At 38.8% G+C, this 25,260-nt stretch overlaps 1 protein-coding gene across 1 annotated transcript; it reads left to right on the forward strand.

Moving 5' to 3' along the window:
* Positions 1-5,850: 5,850 nt before the first annotated feature.
* On the forward strand, positions 5,851-25,260 carry LOC117772663 (alpha-2-macroglobulin-like). The gene is made up of 36 exons (XM_034603990.1): positions 5,851-5,969; positions 6,135-6,315; positions 6,390-6,546; positions 7,028-7,080; positions 7,543-7,563; positions 8,317-8,482; positions 8,569-8,653; positions 8,765-8,909; positions 9,660-9,777; positions 9,906-10,015; positions 10,105-10,272; positions 10,516-10,743; positions 12,074-12,137; positions 12,278-12,423; positions 14,830-14,979; positions 15,348-15,488; positions 15,577-15,700; positions 16,497-16,665; positions 17,044-17,269; positions 17,915-18,041; positions 18,230-18,351; positions 18,464-18,515; positions 18,836-18,919; positions 19,518-19,694; positions 19,782-19,857; positions 20,418-20,574; positions 20,816-20,890; positions 21,890-22,052; positions 22,150-22,337; positions 22,836-23,048; positions 23,669-23,781; positions 23,971-24,061; positions 24,140-24,208; positions 24,297-24,402; positions 24,524-24,565; positions 25,119-25,260. The coding sequence occupies exons 1-36, from the start codon at positions 5,884-5,886 to the stop codon at positions 25,121-25,123; spliced, it is 4,398 nt and encodes a 1,465-aa protein (XP_034459881.1). The 5' UTR covers positions 5,851-5,883; the 3' UTR covers positions 25,124-25,260.

Below are 25,260 nucleotides of genomic sequence, written 5' to 3' on the forward strand. Positions count from 1 at the left end.
AATACAAACAAACGCAGATGAAAACATAACCTCCTTGGCTAATAATATAACAAAATATAAGAGTATTATTTAATATCAAATGTAAATATTTAAATAATAAAATCTGAATTTGGCAGGATACAATACAGTTGAGAGGGAGAGAAGTGGTCTGAGGAAATTTGTGTGGTTTTTATATCGGTGTCACCATCTTAAAATCCCTGTCTGTAAATCTAAGCATCAAGGTCCCACAGAGGCAAACATAAAGTACCACCCAGAGATAATCTACACAAAGACTAAAGGAGTAAACCACAGCAAAAGTGCTTTCTAGTGACTGGTTTTATTAGGTCATATGTGCGGGGGGAGGGGCCATTCAGTTGATTACTGAAGAGAATTTACAGTTTGTACATTCTAAGTGGAGGAAGGCAGTTTTCTGTTGTATACAGTATATAGTCCCTACATTGTCCTGTGTCATCCTGCAGGCTGGAGGAGTTGTTCCTGTGCATTAATGAGTACAGCAGTTTCAGTGCCTCCAGTGTGGCGTGTCCCAGCCTGCTCCTGCTTCACATCACCGACAACAGCCTCCAGGACTGGGCCGAAGTCCGCAAGTTCGGCTCCATGTTCCCCAGCCTCGACACGCTGGTCATGTCCAACAACAACTTGGCATCCAACCAGGACAACAAAGACGTCCTGCAGCGGCTCTTCCCCAACCTACGCAGCATCAACCTGCACAACTCAGGTCAGGGGACATGGCTAATTGCTTGTTTGACACAGTTGAATATTTTACATGGTGTGGTAACTGTTTAATAGTGGTTTGATTTCAGTAGGAATTTCTCTTCAGTTATTCATAATAAAGCAAACATGCCAAGTTGTAGTATAAGCAGTAGTCTGACGACTCAATAAAACCAGATCATTTTAGCAAAAGAAAGAAATGACACTATCTCCTAAAAGCTTTGAGTTATTATTATGGTATTATTATTAAAGATTCCTCCAGGTCAGCTTTTATCTCATGATGGAATTGTTCCTATTTTGGATCAGTTGTGAATCTATTTTTAGAGTTCTGTTGAGAGTAGCGGGAACAGAAACAATACCAAAAAGACATTTAAATTGGCTTCAGTGCATTTAATTTGTCATATCTGCTTAGCCCGAGGAATGGAAAAACATCCTTCTTGAAAATCATTTTGTCTCAGTTCATGTTTATTAGAACAGAAACATATTCTGCCCACAGACTGAGATAATGTCATATTCCACTTGTTTTTAGGAGTGTCTTGAGACGAGATGTAAAAGGACAGCAAGAAAGGAGAGAGATTTTGATTTGCTTTGAGCATTCTCTTTCTAGTTTTTCCAACAATTTAAGTCAAAAGACCAAAATCAAAAATGCCCTTTTCTGTTTTATAATACTTTCCGTATTATGTCTGTTTTATATCTAAAAATTATATCATTTATTTTTACGCCTCCAAGTGGGCAACAGCCAGTGGCTGGAGGCATTATTATGACCTGATTAGAATTTGGTGAAAGTCAAAGATCAAGGTCATGCTGACCTTACAAAACCTTTATTGATATGTGAATGCAACATCTCAGAAACAACTTGAGGGTATTTCTTATGATCTGGTATAAATGTTAAGTTGGACTCAAAGATGAACTGATTATATTTTGGTGGTCAAAGGTCATGGTGACCTCATGTTCTTGAGAATGTGATATATCAGGAGTACTAATCGGGGATTTCCTTACATTAAGCACCAATATTCAATTGGACTCACCGATGACCTGATTATGTTTTGAAGGTCAAAGTCATTGTGGCCTCACAAATCATGTTTTTGGCCTCTGGAACATTATATCTAATGTCTCCCTTTAGGGAATTTTCTTCAAATTTTAGTCACTTGGACTCAATTAACTAATTGGATTTCAGTGGTCAAAGGTCACGTTGACCTCAAAAGTCTGGAAATAAAGTCTATGTAGGCTGAAACTGCACTGATTGGTGGAGGCATACAACATTGGGGAAGTAATTATAGTTTTATGACTGTAATTCACCAAAACAGTGTAAGTTGTTTTAAACAAATTATATTCAAACAGAAGTAAATAGTTGATGTGATTGGGGACTATCTTTGGTTGTGGATTTGGTGCTGTTGTGGTTGTTTCCATTAGCACACACCTGGAATTAAAATGTGTTTTTTGTGATCACAAGCAGAGAGCTCTAAATACAGGTGTGAAGATCCGATCACGATTTGTTTGTGATCACCACATAATGATCGATACTTTTCTTAAAGGGTCAGTGTGTAGAATTTAGTGACCTCTTGTGGTGAAGTTGCATGTTGCAGCTAAATACCCCCACCTCACCCTCCCCTTCCAGTGGTAGCCTTCAGTTATCATTAAATCTCAAAAAGTGTTTAGTTTGTCCAGTTTGGGCTACTGTAAAAAACAAGGTGGCCTCTATAGAGAGGACCTACTCCTGATGTAAATGTAAAGTATTTTTTAATATTAAGGGCTCATTCTAGGGTAAAGAAATCAACAAATTGTACAATTTAGATGAAACACACTAGTGAAAACATTACCAGGATTATTTTTTTTTTTAAATTAAATTTCTGCCAATAGATCCCTTTCACCTTTCATCCCTTTCAGACACTCCTCACTCGTCTCTCTAACTCTCTTTCACTCACTTGTGCTAAAACTGACACACATATATATACACACACACACACACACACACACACACACACACACACACACACACACACACACACAGTGACATCTGACACACTTGTGTAGTCAGACTGGGTAAAAACAATATAACTTGGTCTTCAACAGAAATGACCTCCATGTTTGTTTGTGTAGAGCGGGGAGGTGAGATCTGATCTAAGATCCGATCACGAGGCACATGTGCCACATTTTAATGTCAGGTGTGAACGCACGCACTCAGAGCTGTCCACTTGTTATCGGATCACAACAACCATGTTAATAGCTATTCGATGCTACTTTAGGGGTCGTGGGAATTTACGGACAGCCGAGATGAAATGCTACCACTCTTGTCTTGCCTTATAGTTAGTTTTATGTTAGTTTACTTTTTGTTTGCCCTAAGTTGCAGCATTTACTATATTTCGTTATGCATTTAGTGGCATCAAATTAAGGTTTTCTTTGCACTTGTGTATGTGAACAGATGGATTAAAAGCACAGAGTTGATGAGTTAGTGGTAGTGATGGCGGCATAGGATATTGCAGGAGTGTGTCTTTAACCCTTAGGCATTTGTTTATTTAGTGTGATTTACCTTTCTTTAGATTTTCCCCGTCTTTTTCTTTGCTGTTTGCTGTGTGTGTTTTGCACTGAGGTTGCGATCACTTGCCCTGCAATAGCCCTTGTTGTTTTTGACCTACCTCAACAATACGTAATGTATGCTTCTCTAGAAGGTTTCTATTTTTCCAATTGTGTATATCTGGTATTGAAATATATTTTTTTATAAAAAAGGAATAATACGGAATTGTCTTAAAAAATGAACTTCTGACCAAGTAAAATTTTTTATATTTTTCAAATTTTAACACACGTCTCTGTATTCACTTGTGCACTGATCTTCGTATTTATGGGGAACCGTCTTTTAAGAGATAAGCATAATTGTGGGGATCAATCATGTTTATCCTGGTAGTATTGTTGATACTTTGGGTGAAAGCTCCAAGGTGATGTTGTCGGTGTTGGTTAACAATCAGGTAAGTAAGATCTCTTTCTAAGACATCCAATTCGGTTACATAATGCAGTAGGAAATCTGCTTTTTAACTGTTTTGACAAGCACTGCCCACAGCCTGAACCACATCACTACAGCCTAGTATGTTTCCTCTAAATTGAATTCATAAACCCACAGTTTGCACAATAGTGAGAAAGAAGTTAATTTTTCATGAATAGACGTTGACCAAAGTGCTGTGCAGCTAAAACAGGGAAGATACATTTTATTAAATTAAACAATAAAGTAGAAACTAAATAGTAAAATAAAATAAAATCACATAAATACAAGTTTCAACCTGTTTTAAAAGCCAGAGACTATGGTGAGGTCCTCATGTGGAGGAGAAACAACCGAAAGGGTCTGATCTCTTTCTCAGGACTTCCAGAAGCATCTGATCTGCAGACCTCAGTGATATTGTGGGTGAGTGTAAATTTAAAAGATCAGCAGACGCTAAGCTGCTCATATTAAAGCAGTTTCACGGTTTGTGTTCAACATCAACATGTTACAAGTCTCTCAGGGTCGAAGGTAAACCAGAGGTGCAGCAGATAATCTCAAAGAAAAACTCCACTCCAATAGGCATTACACAACATGTTTGGTTTAGTTTTTGCTTTTACTCAAAAATAGGCTGCGCTTGTGCTCTCTCTCTTTTGCAATAATTAACTTCCTGTTTGAACAGAATAAACTATATGCAACAGAAGAGCATGTGTCAAAAAGGACCTGTTTGCTAGATCAGATCAGGGGCTGTAATTGCGTAATTGTAATTTTTTTACCAGTGTGTATGAAAAGTAACCTGAAGACTTTGTCATCAAAGTCGCTGTTTACCTTCAGATTATATGTACTTGTATCTGAGTGTAACCTGGATCAGACTTGATCCTGTTCCAGGTCTTATATGCCGAAGCAGCTGCAGAGAGTTGCGAACAGAAGGGGGCTGATTCATGCAGATACAAATCAGTGCCTGCATGAATTGCATGCATATTCATTTCAGTTGCATATATATGTCTATGTTTTATAAAGACTTTAGCAAATAAAAATAGTTTGAATGTTTTAAATAGATCGCACATTGCTTTGTGTGTTGTAATCCATCAGCAAAGTTTGAGGACTTTATCAGTCCACAGGTTTACTTACTGGTGAAAAAAAGTCTACTTTGGCCTGAGTCAGAGATGTTAGCATGCCAAAACCAAACATCCCCCGCTGGGTAAAGGGCAACATTGCAGAACCCAACAAGGATACCTGCAGCTGAGGTATCCTTTTACACCAAAATTAGTGGATGTACGCAGGTTTTTAAGTAATTGTAAACACACTAAAAAAGAAATTCACTCTTTTCGCATTGCTAGCAGAGGAGTTTGTCTTTCAGTTTTATTCAATAATACAACAGCATCTCTGACAATGAGTTACAGGAAAATGTACAAGATAAACACTTACACAATATAATAGCTTTAGAACATCTACACCGAGTAAGAATATTGTTCTGATGTTCCAGCTCCTGCTTTGTGTTCACCACAACGTAAAATCTTTTTTATAAATGATGTGAGATCATTTCTAGTTTGTCACTTGTTATAATTTGGTCCTTCAGAACCTATTTTTTACTTTTTGTAGTTTTGAACTTATATACTTTTTGAATATTAAACTTTACCTTATTTGACTTAACAGTATTGAGACTGATGAGGGAAAATCCTCTGCACAGAAGTCTGATGAATAAGATGAGAAGATTCTTGGTCTAACGTGCATGCTGACAGTCAAATAAAAAAAACCTAAGGCACAATAGAAGCATTTCAGTGTTGTACCAATATCAGTCAAGGTCACGATACGTCATTATGCCAATAATCCTCATGAGAGTGGTGGGTTCTCTCAATGTTCATCTTATCGCAACACCAGACACAAAACATTGAATCTATCGCACCACAGCAGAGGCCGTCAGCTCTCTCAGGTCAACCCTCTGTGAAATATCACTTTAGTCAGACCGTAATACACAATATTAAATATATTTAAAGGCATCTCTGACACAGTCTTATATGCTAAGTCTATAAATGATTGACTTATGAGTCAAGACTTACTGGAAATTAAATAGAGCAGTTGCATGAGAGTGTGTGTGTGGATATGTCTGTGTGTGGGTGTGTGTGTGTTTGGAGGGTGGCGTGGCGGGGGTTCTGTATCAGTGGCTATTTAACAGACACTGACTGTGAGGATCATCTCAGTCAGTCATGGGTCATCCTGGGATTCAGATGTGGACATGGACACTCTGTGTCCTCTTGAGCTGCATGTGTCTCGCTCAAGTCCTGGCAGAACCGTAAGTTTGCCTGTTATTTTTTTTTTTTGTGTGTGTACTTTTCTTTTCGAAATAGGGTTTCGATCTTGTTGATTTGCTACAGAAGTTTGGGTTGGTGTTCCCTGCGTGTGAGATCCAGTGTGACAGGCTGCCCAATGGCATGTGTGTATGTTTCTGTGTCTATAGGCATTACATGGTAGCCATCCCTGCAGTTCTTGAGGCTGGAGCTGAAACCAAATTTTGTGCGAGTCTCCTGAAGCCCAACGAGACTCTGGACATGACCATCACTCTGATTTCTGCTGAAATGAACACAACCCTTCTGAGAAAATCTTCCAGTCAGGAGTTTCATGACTGCGTTGATTTTAAGGTCAGCTCATGAGAAAGGCTTTGATTCAGAAGACATGTTCATTTATTCAGTATTAACACATATTTCTCTGACAGGTTCCCCTGGTGCAGAATCAAGAGGTGTACAACTTTGAGGTGGAGGTGAAAGGCGACACATTTTACTCAAAAGAAGTGAGGAAAGTCAAGGCCACTGTCTACCAACCGATGACGTTTGTCCAAACAGATAAACCCATCTACCTCCCTGGACAAACAAGTAATTTTGATCTAATGATCTATGTTGTTGTGCACAATATGCTGTATATCAGTTATAGACAGCTTTCTCCTTTAAAATCAATGGAGTGTTTGGGGTCAGGGACTGCAGATACTCGTCAACGCCTCAGGGCGTGATGGGAAACACTTGGCTCTCACCTGATCTACGAGCTGACTCGTTTTATGTATGGATAGAATAATCGTGGCGGATGGCGACAGACTAAATATCTGACAGATCAATAAAGAAAATACATTTAATCTTGTTTTATCACGTTTTGCTTTAATTTTACTCTGGTATTTTCATTTCAATTCAAGTCGGGTCTGATGTGTTTGGTGGCTTCCTGAGGGAATCAGAAACAGAGAGATAACAGAGAGAATGATTTTAAAGCCAAACAGTAACATTATCAGCTCTGTGCAGACCGCAGTTTAAGTGGCCTGTCAGGATATTTAGCAAAAGCCTAATGTAACCTCTTTGAATTTCTCAGTGCATTTCAGAGTCGTCACACTGGACAGCAGGATGAGACCCACCAATCGGCTGGTGAGTATTTGAACTGTCTCCATCTTGTAGATTCCACTCACAAACCACAGTATCAGTGATTCTGTGTGACAACGGTGCAGGTTTAATTTGGTTGACTGGGTTAAACTGAACATCAGTTATGTAATGAAGTGACAGACATAGATTTGCCCTTTAACCACAGTTACTGTATGTCTCTAATCGTCAGCTCCTGATGAAGGGTCAATAGTACAAGCAGGACTCTGTTTGCGGAGTCTATAGACCTGCAGGCCGCTAACACTAGTTTCTCATATCGCAACATGTTATTGAAGAAAATAAAACACTGCATTAGATAATTGATAGCCACACATCAGAGCTTTAGCTGCTCGATACTATTGTGTTGTTGATTTCCTACCCACCCTGTTTGGACACTGCATGATGAGATCAATGTAAAGCAACCTGTCTTTCAACAAAGTTATCTTTGTTTCTTTCTTTCTTCTCTTGCAGTACAATATAATTGAAGTTGAGGTAAGTCTAACATCCACACTATAATACACTCACACTTTATCACACTGTATACTGAAGTAGAGGAGTTTAACATATTGGTAAAATGTAAACCTCCCAAAATCATCAAGTGCCCCAAGAGCTGAGTGAACAAGCCAACAAAATGTTTTATGTCAGTATTTCAAAATTCTAAAACTTTAAGAGTAAATTAAGTTTTAAAGATTTTGCTACCAACCTATTAAATTTGGCTTCACTGAAACAAGAGGGTTTACATGTGAACAACTGTTACAACAATGATGAAAGTTAAATCTTTTTACATATTTGTGCCTTTTCCTTTTTAAAGGGCCCACATTGTGCAAAATACATTTTCTGGGCTTTTACTAATTACTTGAAGGGGGTCAGTAGGGACCCTCAAAGTATGAAAACAGTCACTCCACGGACTTTTTAACTCAGTCCATTCTAAGAAATATGTTACAGGAACGTTACGTTTCGTACCTCCTCTCCGTGTGATGTCATCATGGAATCGCAATCTTCTCGCGACCCCATTCAGCCGATACCAGTCCAGCTTCTGAGGAGGGGCTCATAAATAATGAATGAGGCATGCGAAAACAGCCTGTTCCGCCGGGCTGCTCCAGAGAGCGGCAGAAGAGAGGACATAGAAACAAATGAAATGCTTAGCAGCATCTTGAGCGCTGTATTTCTTTGTGACATCCCTTTACATGAGTTTCATTTTTGTGTCATAAACACATGTTCCTTCCCATTTATTTTATGAAACAGGATTCTAATGATAACCGAGTTGCACAGTGGCTGAATAAAACAGCTGATAGCAGCATACTGCAACTTTCTTACTCCTTGAACTCTGAGGCCCAGGAAGGAATCTACCAGGTTATTGTAACTGTTGGCCAGGATAAAATATATCACAGTTTCAAGGTGGAGAAATATGGTAAGTTATGGCTGTTTAAAAAAAAATCCCATTTCCATCTACCCGCAATGTAGCAATAATGTGTAACAACCATATTTCATCCACAGTTTTGCCTAAATTTGATGCAAAAATAACGGCAGCTGATGTCGTCAGTATTGAGCAGGAAGAAATAAAAGCTGAAATATGTGCAAAGTAAGTCAAATCCTTTGCTTGACAAGTGCACTCTCAAAATATTGTAACTCTGAATAAGATCCAGTTGGTGATTGGATGTCTCCTTTTCAACAATCACAATGTGTTTCTTAGGTATACATATGGACAACCTGTGCCAGGCAGTGTCAAAGTTAAGGTCTGCCGACCTCTTAGTCGCTATTTTTTTGCTATAGTTACTCCTGATAATCCAGAGGGACTGCCTGACATAACACCCCCATGCTACGAGGAGACAAAGGAGGTACAGTGGACAGAATCATCTCTCAGCAGGAACAAGAAGCAAAGTGTAACTGTGTTTTTCTGTGTATCAGTGTGGGGAAGGTGACATGTACTTCATTCAAATATCATTTCTTAATTTACTTATTGATTTATCTATTTATTTTTTATTCTTAAATGCCAGCATTAGACTGAGTCAACCCCGCCCACCTCGTTAACATGCCTTTTGCCTTTTTTAACTAAACGCTTTCCCTTTTTAGAACATAGGACAAAATGGATAATATCCCTTGTTCTACCACACTAATTAATACCTTCCGCCATTTAATGTTAGTGGATGTTAGGGACATAAATAAATAATCGTGAAAATCAAAAAAATCAAAAAATGCATGTATATATAGATATTTATTTATGTACTACATTCATGTTTTCAAACTGTATGTATTGTTTATATTTATTTATTTATGTTTATGTTTATTATTGATATTTTTTAATGATTTATTTATTTATTCCTTTTTTGTTTTGGCAGTTTCAGTCCTAAATACTCACGTTAATTACGATGGCATTTGTTAATGGTTATTATGATGGTGGTTACTTTGGTGCTCCGAACATTTGTCAGGTTAAACTTGCATGTCACTCTGCAGAACGTAGTTGTCTGAGAAGAGCATGACCCTCAGACTGTAAATACTGAGAAACTACGTTAAGTGAAAACTGAATGAATGAAAGGAGTGTAAGTTTGAATTAAATCTATCTAATCTTATTTCATTTGTGATTTTAGACGGGAAAGAAAGGTTGTGCCACTTTTACCTTCAAGATGACAACTTTCACAAAACTCGACCAAAAGGTGCTACAAGATTACTTGGATCTGACTGTTGAAGTGGAAGAGGAAGGGACAGGCATGTCTTTGTCATATTTGATATTTTATTCATACATCAAAGAGATATTTTGTAGCAAATTTATACAGTATATGTTACTTGAACAACATGTTACATACATCCTTGTAACATGGAGGACTCCATTATAGGTATTTCACTCCAACAAATGAAGAGACTGCAGATTTCATATGTTATTGGAAAGCTGATGTTCATCGACACACCCAAGATTTATGACAAAGGATCAAATGTGGAAGGAAAAGTAAGTGCAGATTTTTCCCTTGATGTCATCACTGTCATTCGACCAAAGCGATGTGCATCCTCACTGACACAATGCTCTGCCCCTAACAGGTTAAAGTGGTTCACTTCAATGATACACCCATAGCTGACATGCAGGTCTACCTGTTTGAAGGTGAGAGGTGGTCCTCACGTCTGCTGCAGAATCTCACCACTGACAGCGATGGTGTGGCCACTTTCTCATTCTCCACAGCTGAACTCAATGGGGAGATCAACCTGCACGTAAGTACGAGATAACTCGTCAGCCACATAAAATCACCTTCATGACAATGACAACACGGCCCAAGAGTGAGAAGCTAAGGTGTTATCTAAAAGTACAGCAGCGGATCATGGGTGCACCATTGTATAGTGGCAATATTGCAACAGGAACTGTGTCTTTACCTTGACATTTAGCTTTTCTATGATAACTGAACTCACTTTCCAAAGTCTTCCTCCACTTCATCGTGTTTCTTTTCTACGATCTAGGTTAGTAATACACCAACACTGGGCTACGCTGGTTATAGAACTCGATACTACGAGACTGGCCATCAATCAGTGTCTATGACCCAACCTCCCTCTGCTGACACCCAAACAGTCAGCTCCCTGGAGGTGGTGAAGAAGACAAATCCACTGTCTTGTGACACACAAGAAGAGATCTCCATCAAATACACTGTCGTTGGAGAGACAGGGGCCTCCGTAATGGTGATCTACCTGGTGAGTTGTCAGTGAACTATTTCTCAGCTTATCACAATATGTTTTTCACACAAATATGGACATGGAAAATATATTTTAAAATGACATTCATATCAGTTTTTGACATCTGACTTAAAGGATCAGTTCAGATATCAAACGTGTTCAAATGAATGGCTTCCATTGCAGGCCCCTCGCATTTGTACAGAGGTTGTTAGAACTGCTTTTAGTTTCTTTGCGCCTACTGCCTGGAACTCATTGCAAAGTGTCTTAAAAAAAAAAAACTTCAGTTCCCCCAGGGGATTTGCATGCTTGACAGCTTTATCTTCTTAATGTGTTTTACTTGATTTTACTTGAATTGTTTTATGTTCTGTATTCTCTATGCATCATATTTACTGTGTTAATTTATTCACTGTATCTGTTTATGTGTATTTTATTGTATCCCCTCAATTGACTTCATTTCAAATGAGGGCCTCCCTCAATAAATTTCGATTATAAATAAATGTTCATTAAATTAAATCCAAAAACCTTTGATATAAACTTGCATTTATTGATTCTCAACTGGTGGGTCACGGACCCATTTTCAGTGGGTCGCGGGCCTTTGCCTGGGCAAAAACAAATGTTACGAAAAAAATCCTGTGCTTTTATTTTTAAGGGGATTTTTTTTATGCAGCGGAGTGCAGTCTATTCACACTCCTTAACAGTTTTTGTTAAGGAGTGTGAGGAGTCTTTTTGAAACTACTTCTCAGTAGTTGGCACTTATTTATAGCACTTTGTAGTTTTGCTTTTTTGAAGAAATTGTACTTTCTTGATTCTTGTTGTTCTGGGTTTGTACCCTCATGGTTGAATGCACTTATTGTAAGTCGCTTTGGATAAAAGCGTCAGCTAAATGAAATGTAATGTAGTTGGACTTTTTTATTTCATGTTTGTGCATGAAAGCACTGTTGAGTCTGTTAAAAAAGGCTGAAGTTACTGAATTGTTATATATGTTGTTTTACCTTGTGTCCTTAAGATGCACTTTTGGGTTTTTTATTAAAATGCAGCTAATTGAGTGTAAAAGGGAATATCCCCCTCTCTAGCATCGCCACCTGCTCGTGTTTTCATTAAACTTTTAACTTTTTGTGTTGTCATACACATATTCTGTACTATTTCAGGTTCAAACTGCACCATCTTTTCATTAAATAAATTTGAGAAGTTGAAAATTTTCCTCGATTTGTGTCACGGCTTGTCATTAAGGGGTGATGGTGGGCCCCGAAGCCAGAGCAGTTGAGAACCACTGATCTATTGTGCCAGGGAATGAGGTTTTATTTTTGCATGACTCATTCATTCTGCCATTTTGTCACAAACTCTCTAGGTCTTATCCAGAGGAGCCATTATCATGCAAGGATTTAAACAGATTGAAGTTCAAGACCTTCCGGGTGAGCAGAGACGGGCTTTAATCAAGAGTCTGGAAAATCTTATATTTGAGATATACATGGAATGAAAATATACTTGTACTGCTGTTGTATTAAATGGAGACATGTGGATGATACTTGTTGTTTCTAACTTCACCTTTTAGTGACTGAGGGTGGAATATCGTTTGAGTTGAATGTGCATCCAGAAATGTCGCCAGAAGTCCAGGTCTTGGCATACGCCGTCCTCCCCAGTGAGACTGTGATCGCTCACAGTGCTGACTTCTCTGTAGAGAAGTGCTTCAGTCACAAGGTCAGTATAGAAGAAAACATGAGGCACCAGCTGCGCTTGTCAGATGTAGGTGCAGAAAGTGTTTGCTACATAATGTGGATATGTACCCAGGCTTTCCACAAGGGTATGGAGTAGCAAGCCAGTTTGAGAAAGTAGTCAACAAGTTCAACTCTTTATGTGTTACCGCTCAGTTTGTGTGTGTGTGTGCATATGCAGCCCTGTCCTATAGGAGGAGAGGACAGAGAATTTGAGCAAATGGGAGCGGTAAGGCTTCTTATTAGAATATGGCCAATAATACAAATCAAACAGGGAATTAGATTTGAAAGGCCACAATGAGCATTTATGAATCAATAAATCAATAAGCTAGATGGCACTTGTAGAAGTACTGATATAAAGTGTTCATGTAGAAAAACCACACTCACATCAGATGAATTACTTTTACCTGAGTTCAGTGACAAACCAGTAATATTGTGTTGTGATCTGTGTACGACAAGTTCACTTGTGTCATGATTCATGTCCCTCATCTTAAGCCAGAAAGTGCAGATCAACATCTCAGTCAGCCAATCCACAGAGACTAGATCATTTATGACAGCTATGCTGCTCTGACCTCCTCCATCACCACAAGGAAGAACCAGCCTGAGCACAACAGGCAGTGGAGACTTTAGCTCGTAATATCCTTAATAACTGAGACCAACCATTGGTTTTGCTGCATGGGACTGCCCTCAACAAAAGCGTGCCAACAGCATATGCAGGTCACCACCATGTTCTCTGGTGTTCATGTGTGGAATAAGTCACCATAGTTTGGCATAACCCAAACTGTAGTGTGTATAAAAGTGCACAATCCCCCCTGTCAGCAGTCAAGTCTTTAGCTCTCCACATCTGTCCTGAAGTTTGATCAAGCTTTAAAATACAGGACATCAGCCATCATGAGTTCATTTATACAGCAAACTCCGACAGGTCAATCTGCCATGTGGCCACTCCCCTCCGGAACACATACCAGTGTTTTGCAATAATGCATTGAACGTGATACCATAAAATGGTGTGCCTTTTGGCATTCAATAAATTTGGTTATCAAAATAAAATATAAAATATAAATATTTTATCATTAATATTAAATAATAACTTTAATTGATTAAAGTTTCCTCGGGGCACCACCCTTCAAAGGAAGGGAAAAGATAGCCAATATATTGATTAAGTCTCATAAAAGTACTAACTACAAATTTGGAACTCTGATTAACAATTAAATGAATAACTATAACCAAAATTACCATATAGATAGTTAGCTAAGTTGAAGGATATGGAGTTCTTGACAGTGTAGAGGTTGGCAAAATTCACTTATGCAACATTAATAAAAAAACATTTGTGAAAGAAAAACATTTATGATGAATATAATAAAGTATAAAAACACAAATTACTAACGGTGTACTTATTAAACAAAGATATGTATGTGAGTATGCATGTGTGTGTGTCTGTGTGAGTCAGCGTGCTTTCAAAATGGCGGCTGGCCAAAATGATAACACCCTTCCCCCCCCTATTGGAATGTTTACGACCTGTAGAGATAATTAGGTGAAGAGTTATGCGTGTGTCTGTGTGTGTGCCAAATTAGAGAAAGTTACTAGATGCATGCAAGGAAGGACTGAAGAACATAACTAACATTAACTTTCAAAATCACTTGTAACCACAATATCACAGCAACACAAATGAAACTTATAAACATCACACAGAATTGAATAAACAGGCTTTGCTTCGCCTAGTATAATTATTAAGCCCAGTTGTGTTACCCGTCCGTGGAAAGGGGAAAAATAGTTGCTGTGCAGATCGCAGTTTTGTGAAGTCGTCTTGCTGGTTTGTGGCTCCTGCCTTTGTGGGTCTGTTGAGCTGTGTAGCTCAGTTGCTGGTTGAAGTTTTCCTGCAGGACATCGCGTCGCTGCTAGGAGGTTGGTAGAGCTTGGGTTGCGAGGAGGTTTCCTTGGTGAGATGAGCTGGAAGCTGCACCTTTGTGCTCCTCTCGAAGAGTTGGAGGGAAAGAGACTGGATGCCTTCTCCCCTCGGAAGGATTGTAGAAAAGAGGTAGAAGAGAGTGGGAACAGGCCTTATATTGGCCCGGTGACCTCACAGGTCATGGGACCCACAGTGACCAATAGGAGTTGAAACCTGTGTCCCTGGGAGACTGAGTCCTGGAGGGTCTGGTTTTCTCCAGGACAAAGGGACATGCGGCTTCAGGCTTTTGACGGCACATGTAGGCCTAAGTGTGGTTTCACAAAAACCATGTCCCAACACCAGCTCCTTAAGTTTGTTTGACATTTGTTTTACATTTTAAGAAGTTTGGGTAGAATATACATCAATGTACCACTATCAATATTATAGACTCTAGTCTTATTCCAATGAAGTCCAGATGGTGGGATGTGTGTTTTCTGTGTTTGTCAGGTGTCGCTGGAGTTTCTTCCATCCTCAGCAGTCCCAGGAGAGGAGACCACCATGCAGCTGAAGGCCCAACCAGACTCCCTGTGTGGAGTGAGCGCTGTCGACCAGAGCGTCCTCATCATGAGGCCAGGGAAGGGTCTGACTGCAGACAAGGTAACTGCTACTCTACAAATAGATGCTGACATCCTGGAGTTTTATTTTAGTACTCCTCTGCAAAATCTTTTCCACCATTTAAAATATCAGTTACCGAGAGGCTATGGCTTTATGTCCTGAAGTGTTTGAATCCACAAAACACTTTTGGAGTTTCAGGGGTAAACAGTGTAGCTGATTAGTGACCTATCTTCAGACGTAATAAAACAACAGAAAAACCCTTAACATGTCTCCATACCGCTCGCGAACTAGATAATGAGTGTTTTGTACTTGACATCCACCTTTTGAGATGAAACTGCCCTAAATCCAGGAATACAGTCATCAGATCTTCATGCAGCAGTTTCAAGCTTTCAACCTTTTTTTCTTTACAGATTTTTGACTTGTTGCCTGTCACCAAAGCGTCTTATATTCCATATGATGTAAATGATGCAGTAGAATGCTTGCGGGTGAGACCAAGAAGATACATTTATCCACGTCCTGCTGAGAGTACTGATGCATTTACAGTTTTCCAGGTAAATCCACATACAGATAGCGTCATAATAAAGGATTTCATTTTTTTTTTACATGCAGTTAATGGTTGTATGTTGTTCGAATGTCTAGAACGTTGGACTGAAGATGGCTACAAACTTGTTTATCCGAATGCCTCCATGCCTCAACTTCAAAGGAAGAGAATACCACCAAGAACACCATGGACACCATGGTAAGTATGCTAACTGTTGTATATGTTCTTGTATAAGTAAGTACTTTCATTTAAATAGTTGTAAATTATTGAAAGTAAAAGTGTGTAGCCTATTCATCATTACTTTTTTCCTACATTTATTTATTGATTTTCCACATATACTTAACAATATTATAGACACACCATTGCCCCTTGAACCCCCACCCACTACAATATCAGTACATTAATAATATCAATTTATTTAATCAACATTGCCACCCCACCCCGCATCTAATAATAGGAAAAAGAAAATAATGACAATCAGCAGCACATAATACAAACACAATATAATAAGTGGCTAACTAATGATAGTACACATTAGCAATTTAACACTTAACAGGGCTCCCCCTTGCTCCGGACATCCAACAGTCCGCTCTCTTTATTTGTATGTTAATCATCCTCTGGATCAATGAGATAACCAACATCACCATTTTTAAGATAGAAAATGAGAGGGCTCCATACTTCTTTCCTTTAACAATATAGGTAAACTTTCCCATCGACATATCTGTTGCCATCTCTCTCAACCATCTGCCTATTCATCATAATGGCTGGTCAAATCCATTTTCCATCTGCAGCTTTGCTGGTGTTAAAAGAGGCAGTGTCTAATGTTTCCTGCATGTGCTGATTGGTTCAGAGATACAGATCTCTCATTGATTACAACATAAAAAAAAGAATCTACTTCAGTAAAGTACACATCATGAAAAATGTACTTAAGTACAGTAACTAAGTAAATTTACTACGTTATATCCCACCACTGGTTACTTCTGTCTTTCTAGTTGAATATTTTCTGGTTTCTTTTCAGTTGTTGCCTATCACAGTGTTTCTGTAATGGCCCGAATGGACGTAATGGAAGAACAAGGGAATATGGCCGTGCCTGAAGGTCATGGTGCCCGAAACTCTCCTCTTCCAGCTATAGAGACAGTCCGTACTTTCTTCCCCGAGACTTGGATATGGGACCTGGTGGAAGTTGGGTGAGCTTGTATATGAATCAAATATTATTATGACTTTACATTATTACATTGTTGGATGTGTAACTGAGTTTTTCTTTCTGACTTTCTGCTTTTTCCCTGCAAACTATTTATTATATTATATTATATTATATTATACCAGATAATTATTCCTTCTTATTAGTGAGTCCACCTCAAACAGTTTTACAATATACTGTAAATTTTTTGTATTTTGTGTGCAGAACTTTTTTCATAAACATTGTATGCTGCAGAGGGAATTTAGAAAACTTTGTGTTCATCCTACCTGGTTTATCTGCAATGATGATTTTATTGTCAAATTTGTCAATTTTCGAAGTTTTTCTAGCTCACAGTCGCTGTGTCTCTGTGTATTTGTTAATCCAGAGCATCCGGAACGAAGGATGTGTCCCTCCTTGTCCCTGATACCATCACCACCTGGGAGACGGAGGCTTTCTGTTTGTCCCCTCAGGGTTTTGGCTTGGCTCCTCGTAAAGAAATCACCGTCTTCCAGCCATTCTTCCTCGAGCTCACGATGCCCTACTCCATCATCCGGGGGGAGCACTTTGAACTGAAGGCAACCATCTTCAACTACCTTTCCAGCTGCATCATGGTAAAGGAAGTTTTAAATAGCCTGTAAACTAATGTCAGCTTAGCAACAATCTAGCATCATAATGACAACATTAACTTTCTGATGTTTAGCAGATTTTATGTTCTCTATCTTCACCTGCAAACATTTACGAGTTGGCACTAAACACAAACGTGAGGTTGAAGGGAATGTTTTGCAGGGTTGTTGAAATTACTTTATGTAGCCAAATTCATGGTGAAATCTTAATTTGATTCCAATTTTTGACTGTTATGAACAATTGAGATTCAAAATACTTCACTAACCCTTCTGTGGAGACCCTGAGGGCATCCTACACATATAGTGCAATGTTGATGATGCCCTTTAATATATATTAAATTCATCTGTACACTAATGAATGTACATCACACCTCATGAATTAGTTATGAATTAAACAAGCATCTAATTTTTCTCATTTGAACAGTTGATATATATAATGATGCAAGATGCAAATTTTAAAGATCAACATTGGTTTACGGACACATTTTGGTTTATTCCTAATTTTATTAGTATCAATGTTACTGAGACGTAGAATCAGGTTTGTATGTCTCAAAACATGCAGCAGTTTGAGCATTTGTTCACATTCGCTTCACATCAGCAGTTTCAAAATATATTGTTGTGTCTCTTGAACAGGTCTCTGTGGCGCCAGCACACTCCTTAGATTACACCCTCACCCCCCTCTCTGGTGATAAGTACACATCCTGTTTGTGTGGCAATGAGCGCTTGACCCTCAGCTGGAACATGTCCCCTACAGCTTTAGGTGAGGCTTCAAGCTTTCATCCACACCTTTGCCAACGTGGTGGAATTACTGTGCCTATTTCCACATCTTTTAAATCTCTGTGAAATCAGGGAAATCCATCACAGTGGCAAAATACTTTTGAAATTTATTGGATCTGAGATAATTCTCAATCAAGTTTCAAACAGGGTTTAATGAACTTTTTTTCTAAGGGGTTGTGAATGTGTCGGTGACTGCTGAGGCTGTGGAATCTCACACTTCCTGTGGCAATGAGATTGTGAGCGTTCCAGAAAGAGGCCGTATCGACGTGGTCACTCGACCACTCATAGTAAAGGTAGTTGTCTTTAATACATAATAGCAATGGTCTTTATTCCAAAGCCTTTTAAAAAAAAATACATGTTGGAAACTCTGCAACTCTCATTATTCCCTACCTATTTCCCTCTCAGGCTGAGGGAACTGAAATGACAAAGACCCACAACCTGCTGCTCTGTCCAAAAGGTAAGTAGACCACCACTTGCAAAAAGGTAGTATACATTGGTTATTGTGGCCTTTCTGCCAAGTTTAGTGAGAGCATCTCCAAATCTTTCAAAAGTCATTACTTAAATGCATTTTCATACATTTTGTCCATAAGAATGTAATATTTGAACTATTGTGCTTCAAGACGGACCAATGTGTCATTGTATTGATCTTATTGCTTCATCAGAACTGCTATGATTCAGGATCCACTAACTGTTCATAAATCTGAATGATGTCTTTGTTTTGATCCTGACCGTGGCTTGAATTTGTTTCTAAGGTGGTTGTTCTCTGTCTGTACACAGGAGAGGCTTTGACAGAGGAAGTAGAGTTACAGCTCCCTGAGAATGTGATCGAGGGATCAGCTCGTGCCTCACTATCAGTTCTGGGTAAACGGATAAACTCATTTTGCAGAGTTAACAGTTCACCTTTCTTTTGATGCCTCAGAAATAAGGACATTGATAGTAAAAAGGGACATTTGGATATTATTGTCCTTCTTGAGTGATTGCATTTGTTTGTATAATGCAACCATGGCATTTTCATACATTATACAGAAAGTAGTTATTTAGTCAAAAATTAAAGTAATAACTTTATTTGTATAGCACCTATCTAAACAAGGTTACAAAATGCTTCACACAAAAAAATCCATGGCAAAATGAAGAATGAATTATAATAAAAGATATTCAGTTCAGTTCAATTTTAAGGGTTATGACATAAAAAGGTCAAGACCTTAAATTTATAGAGAAACCCAACAGTTCCCACAAATGTGCAGATTTGTGTTGAATAACTGGAGCACTTGTGATTTCAGGATAATACTTGTATAAAGATCACAATTTCTATATGTAAGAATTCAGTACAGTTGAGGGAAAATACCAAAACTCCTTTAGTGCATGGCCTTCTGTATCAGCTGTGTTTGAAGCTTGTTAACATGGTTTTATATCAGTGTCAAGTCATTTACATGTTTAGTGAGTCACTGTATTTGTGCAGGCGACATCCTGGGTCGAGCCCTGAAAAACCTGGATGGGCTGCTTAGGATGCCGTATGGATGTGGTGAGCAGAACATGGCGCTCCTGGCCCCCAACATCTATATCCTCCACTACCTGAAAAACACACAGCAGCTGACACCGGCCATCATGGAGAAGTCTACCAACTTCCTGTCAAGCGGTGAGCCTCAGTTAGCTTTAGCTGAATAATCTGGGACTGGTGTGAATCATTATGTCCTAATAAGCTTGTATTTATTTTATTCTACAGGTTACCAGAGACAGCTGAACTACAAACATATTGATGGAGCTTACAGCACATTTGGATCAGGAACAGGGAACACTTGGTGAGAAATAACTGATGTACATAGAATTATTTTATCTACCTACTTATTCCACAGCTGTCTGTGTTTCTGTATGTGGAACACATATCTCGGGAATTTAAGATTGTTTATAAAACACAAAGTAACAGTTATCAATCAAATTCAGTTTAATTCTATGAAAACATTGAATTTATAATCTTCATTGCAGATAAACCAGGTAGCATGAACACAAAGTTTTCTAACTTCACTCTTCACCATAGACTGTTTATAAAAAGCTCTGCGCACAACGTCCAGCACACAAACAATAAAAAGTGACAGTATATTGTAGAACTGTCTGAGGAGGACTCACTAATGACAAGGGATATTTCTGAAGTAGCTCTAGAACACACGACAAGAGAACATGCCATTCCAAACAGGCAGGTTTAGAACGGGCACTGCACTAATTGGTAACTAATGCATGAACTAGCCAAACTTATGACCTATACCATATTGTGTTATGTTCGGAATCATGAAACGTGATACAGAACAAGTGCGTCTCCTTATTTTCCTTTTGTCAGTGTCTAACTTTGTTTTGATGTCCTCAGGCTGACTGCTTTCGTGTTGAGATCTTTTGCCAAAGCAAAATCTTTCATCTACATTGACCCAAGGAATATTGAATCATCTAAAACTTGGCTGGAGGAAAAACAACGTAAAAATGGCTGTTTCGAACAGTCAGGAAAACTTTTTAACAACAGGATGAAGGTGAGCTTTTTGTACCTGTAGACTGTGATTAAAACAATATCACTTGAAACTGAAGAGTAGACATTTTATTATCACTGAGTAATATCTTGCTGTACTTTATTTAAAATATTTTGGTGAAAATCATTTGTTTAATGGAATTAAAGTGAATGTGGCTGCAAGCACAAAATCATGTTTGTTAAGTGGGTCCCTGTGTGTTGCACACACAGTGATGCGATATGTGAATATTGTTCCCTTCCTACAGGGTGGTGTGTCTGATGAAGTAACGCTTACTGCTTACATCACTGCCGGTTTCTTGGAGATGAATTCGTCCACTGATGTGAGTAAACTCCCTCCCCAAACTTATCTCACGCTGTTTCACTCCAAACTTTGCAATTACAAGATAAACATATATGTGCACCAATCGTCTCTCCACTGATAAAGAAAACAAATAATTGTTTGCTTTTTTTGAATAAAGAGTTATGTGTTGAAAGCACCCCTCTATGCCAAAAAGTGTGAAGGGGTCAAACACTTAATCCTGTTCTATGCTGACAACCCTGCTATGAAAGTATTATTGTGCATGAATAGTAATATTGCACCTGAGATAACAAAGTGATATCACACATTGTGTTGGCAATATGCGCATTGGTGGAAACATTACTTCTACTGTTTTACTTGAGTAACAAGCTGATCGACAGCCTCAGATTTCAAATCTGGTTGCTTTGCTCGACACAGCAATCACAAAACTGTTTTGTGACTAAACTACATAAATGTCTTCCTATACTTCCCATTGTATGGCATCTGTTTCAGTACAGTATTAAGCTCTGATTGTTTCACCAACTGCTAATGTTTTCAAAGAAAGTTTGACACAAATTTAAACAGAATTCACGTTTTATTAATAGTTTTGTTTGTACTAATGAGTAAAAAACTGAAATCTTCCCACTTGCCACCCTGTTAGTATACACTTTTGTTTTTTGTGAGTGCCACAATTAATCCTGATTCACAATTAACAATATAATATGCACTATTACAATGTATAAACCTAACTATAACAACGGCTACTTTTCCTCATGGAGAGTTCAGATTGAAAAAACTATCTTAACACAAATAGTTCTTTTGGTTTGTGTTGTGGGCTTCATAAAATAATGACCTGTCTTTGTAGTGATTAACAACAGTGGTAGTTGTTTAGCTACTTCTGCATCTTTCTTCATTATTTAATTGAGTGGTTCTGAAGATGGACTGAAGACTCTTTCTACTCTATAGTGATAATATCTAAATTCTGAGTTTTATGTTGTTATGTATTTGTACATACTTTCTCAATCTAAAATATGCATTACAGGATGCTGTGGTGAAGAAGAGCCTGTCCTGCCTTAAGGAGTCCGCCAATGACCTCAGCAACACCTACACCACAGCTCTGTTGGCGTACGTCTTTACCCTGGCAGGAGACATGGAGACCCGTGCTCACCTCCTGCAGCACCTTGACACAGTTGGACACAAACAAGGCGAGCTGCTGTCCTCCTCAAGGAAATCGTTCTGCCTTCACTTACTGTCACTGTAGCTGACCTTATGCCTGTATGTTTGTGGATGGATGTGTTTTAGGGGGTTTCCTCCATTGGACTCAGACAGCAACAGAAACATCGGCCTCTCTGTCTGTGGAGATCAGCTCCTATGTGATGCTGGCCAAACTCAGTGCCTCGCCCAGTGCTGAAGAGCTGGGCTACACCTCTCGCATTGTCAGATGGCTGACGGGTCAGCAGAACTATTATGGAGGCTTCTCGTCCACACAGGTACAAGCCAAACAGAGGTGTGTGTGTGTGTGTGTGTGTGTGTGTGTGTGTGTGTGTGTGTGTGTGTGTGTGTGTGTGTGTGTGTGTGTGTGTGTGTGTGTGTGTGTGTGTGTGTCGCTGTATTTACATAAATTAGTTTATGATTTAGATTGTAAGTAGGTTAGAGAATTACATCTTATCTGAAAAATTCCAAATAGGTTTTCTTAAAAAAAAATGAAATTCAGTTAAATTCCTGATAGTGAAAATCATGTTTGCTTTCAAAGTTCTGAAATATGATCGGTGCTGCATTACCTGTCAACAAGGGTTAGCTGCTGCTGTTACAGTATAGGAGTACAGCACAAGTTTCCAACCCAATCACTAGTGTATAACAGTGGGGCACTATTGTCAGCTTTTACTTTTTAATGGTGACCTTCCACCTCTTCCTGCTGTATGTGTAAACACAAGTGATTATATGTGTAAAGATTTAAAGTAACATAGAGTATTTTATGTGTGTTGCAGGACACAGTGGTGGCTCTTCAGGCTCTGGCTCTTTACTCCACTCTGGTATTCAATCCAAAGGGTTCAAGCACAGTGATGGTCCAGTCCCCCAGTAGTCAGCTGTCATTTGATGTGAACAGGGACAACAAACTGCTGTACCAGGAGAAGAGGCTACAGGACGTCATAGGAAAGTACAGCGTGAAGGTGAAGGGCAGCGTGTGTGCTTCAATACAGGTCAGTCAACACTGGAGCTTTAACTGCTTCTGTTGGATAAATGCTCACCTCAACATAGTGACAGACTTGATGTTTAAAGAAAACCTTTTCACAGTGGCAATTCTAGAGACTTCGGATCTCAAAGACACACTTGGGTGATTCTTTTTCGTCTACCTCTATTTTGTATGGTGGTTAGCAAACAACTTTTAGGTTGTCCATTACCGCCACCTTCTGAACTGGAGTGCTGAAAACTTGCATGCGGGTTTCTGTCGGAGCCAATTATCGTGAAAATAAAACTTATTTGATATTTATGATTCGAGATCGGGGAGGCTCTCACTCAATCTGTAGAACTAAGATCATTTTGCATAACCATCACACTTCAGGGTTATTTGGGCAGATAATCGGCAGAGACTGAATGCCCCTGGAATTGACAGAAGGGGTGAATCAAGTCAAAAATCATCCAGATTATCCTGTAGTGTGCAGCAGCCCTTAATACAACAACCTAAAATCAGGATCTGTAAATGTGACTCCCTTGAAAACAACATGGTTCTTCTGTTTCATAAATTTGAGCAAAGGAAATTCTTGATATTCTATTTCAGTATTTTTAATCCTAGACTTTCCCTTGTCTCCCTGTTTCTCAGATTAGTCTTAACTACAACATCCCAACTCCGACTGAAGTCACATCCTTCAGTGTTGAGGTCAAGACAGAGGCTGACGGCGCCAAAAACAAACTCAGTCTGTTGCTAAGATGCCTGTAAGTAATCTGCTCCCACAAGTTACACTAATGATGGAGGTGTACTGTCATTTTTGTTAAACAATGCTCTGTAGATACCAGTGTGTACCTGATGGTGGATGAACCGTTATGCCAACATGCTCAAACATATCCTAACTGTGAGGACAATGGTGAAGGTATGGGACTTCACATCTTTATGGTTTATTGCAGATATCATGGAAAAGAGGAAAATACAAACATGGTGATCCTGAACATCAAAATGCTCTCTGGCTTTGTCCCAGATCCACAGTCTTTGAAGGAGGTGAGTTATTAGTGGAACTTAGACTAGTTTACATCCGTTATTGATGAGAAACCCAGTTGATTATCCTCTCCCCCACAGCTCAAAGGCGCCGTGCTGGTGAATCGTGTTGAAGAAAAGGATGATCATGTTATGGTGTACATCCAGGAGGTAAGAGGAATTCACAGTGAGGGTCAAGAGATAAGGATTTTCTGATTGTTACATATTGCGTCATCTGTCTTTTCTTTTTAACCAACAGCTACCAAAGGACATACCCATCAACTACAGGTTACGTCTCATCCAGGAGCTGCCAGTGCAGAACCTGAAGCCAGCCGTGGTCAAGATGTATGACTACTACCAGACAAGTAATTCTGACACTCACACACACAAACCCCAAGTCCCTTTACAGAGACCACATCAAGCATATATGAAGAAAGGTTATATTTTAGAAAAATCCATCTGTCCTTCTATTCTTCTTTTTCTCAGGTGACCAGGCTGAGACAGAATATATCTACACTTATGCTGCAGGTAAAAATACATGATGATACAAGAACATTCTAACTCAACCACAAAAAGTAATAATGTCTTCAATTGGTCAGAACCTTTCTCAAGAGGCTCTATGACCTGAGTCGAGAACATAGAGTACCTCCACAAAGACCCAACAATCCCCTTTTGAAACCATATTTAAATTAACTACATCTGGATTTTTATTTGAATCATCACCAAATTGCACACACTTAAAAATATCAGTCCCCTAAAAAAAACAGATTTGTTTCATCAAGATCCATGAATTATTCTCTGAGAAATCAACAGAAATGTTGAAAAGCACAATATCTCACAATGTTAAAGAAAGTGAAAAATAGTTCCTGGAGCCGCACCAAAATTGTATTGGTTCTTCCTTCACCCATACCATATCTTTCTTCCAAGATTCATAGTAATTTGTTCAGTTCTTTTTGTGTAATGCTCTTAACTCAGCAGAGGTAAACATAACTTCCTTGGCAGAGGTAATGATGTCAACAACAACTCTGGACTTCACATGGAATATAATATACTAATATTTATTCTTTTTTTCTTTTTGCAGCTTGAAGAGAGGAGAGTTCAGTCCCTGTGTTGTCCCACAAACGAGCAGTTTAACACAAATGCTTAACACATTTCTGTCTAAATACTGTATGTGTTTGAGGTGAAACTAATGGAGAATAAAATAATGTGATGTGAACGTCCAA

Source organism: Hippoglossus hippoglossus, chromosome 13 (genome assembly GCF_009819705.1).
Source record: "Hippoglossus hippoglossus isolate fHipHip1 chromosome 13, fHipHip1.pri, whole genome shotgun sequence".
In the NCBI taxonomy this organism is placed as follows: domain Eukaryota; kingdom Metazoa; phylum Chordata; class Actinopteri; order Pleuronectiformes; family Pleuronectidae; genus Hippoglossus; species Hippoglossus hippoglossus.

Bases quoted from the DNA above. Each gene is read 5' to 3' on its own strand.
- LOC117772663 (XM_034603990.1), top strand. From the start codon at position 5,884: ATGGGTCATCCTGGGATTCAGATGTGGACATGGACACTCTGTGTCCTC. The intron at 6,316-6,389 runs GTCAGCTCATGA...TTTCTCTGACAG, and splicing joins ATGACTGCGTTGATTTTAAG to GTTCCCCTGGTGCAGAATCA. The intron at 8,910-9,659 runs GTACAGTGGACA...TTGTGATTTTAG, and splicing joins GCTACGAGGAGACAAAGGAG to ACGGGAAAGAAAGGTTGTGC.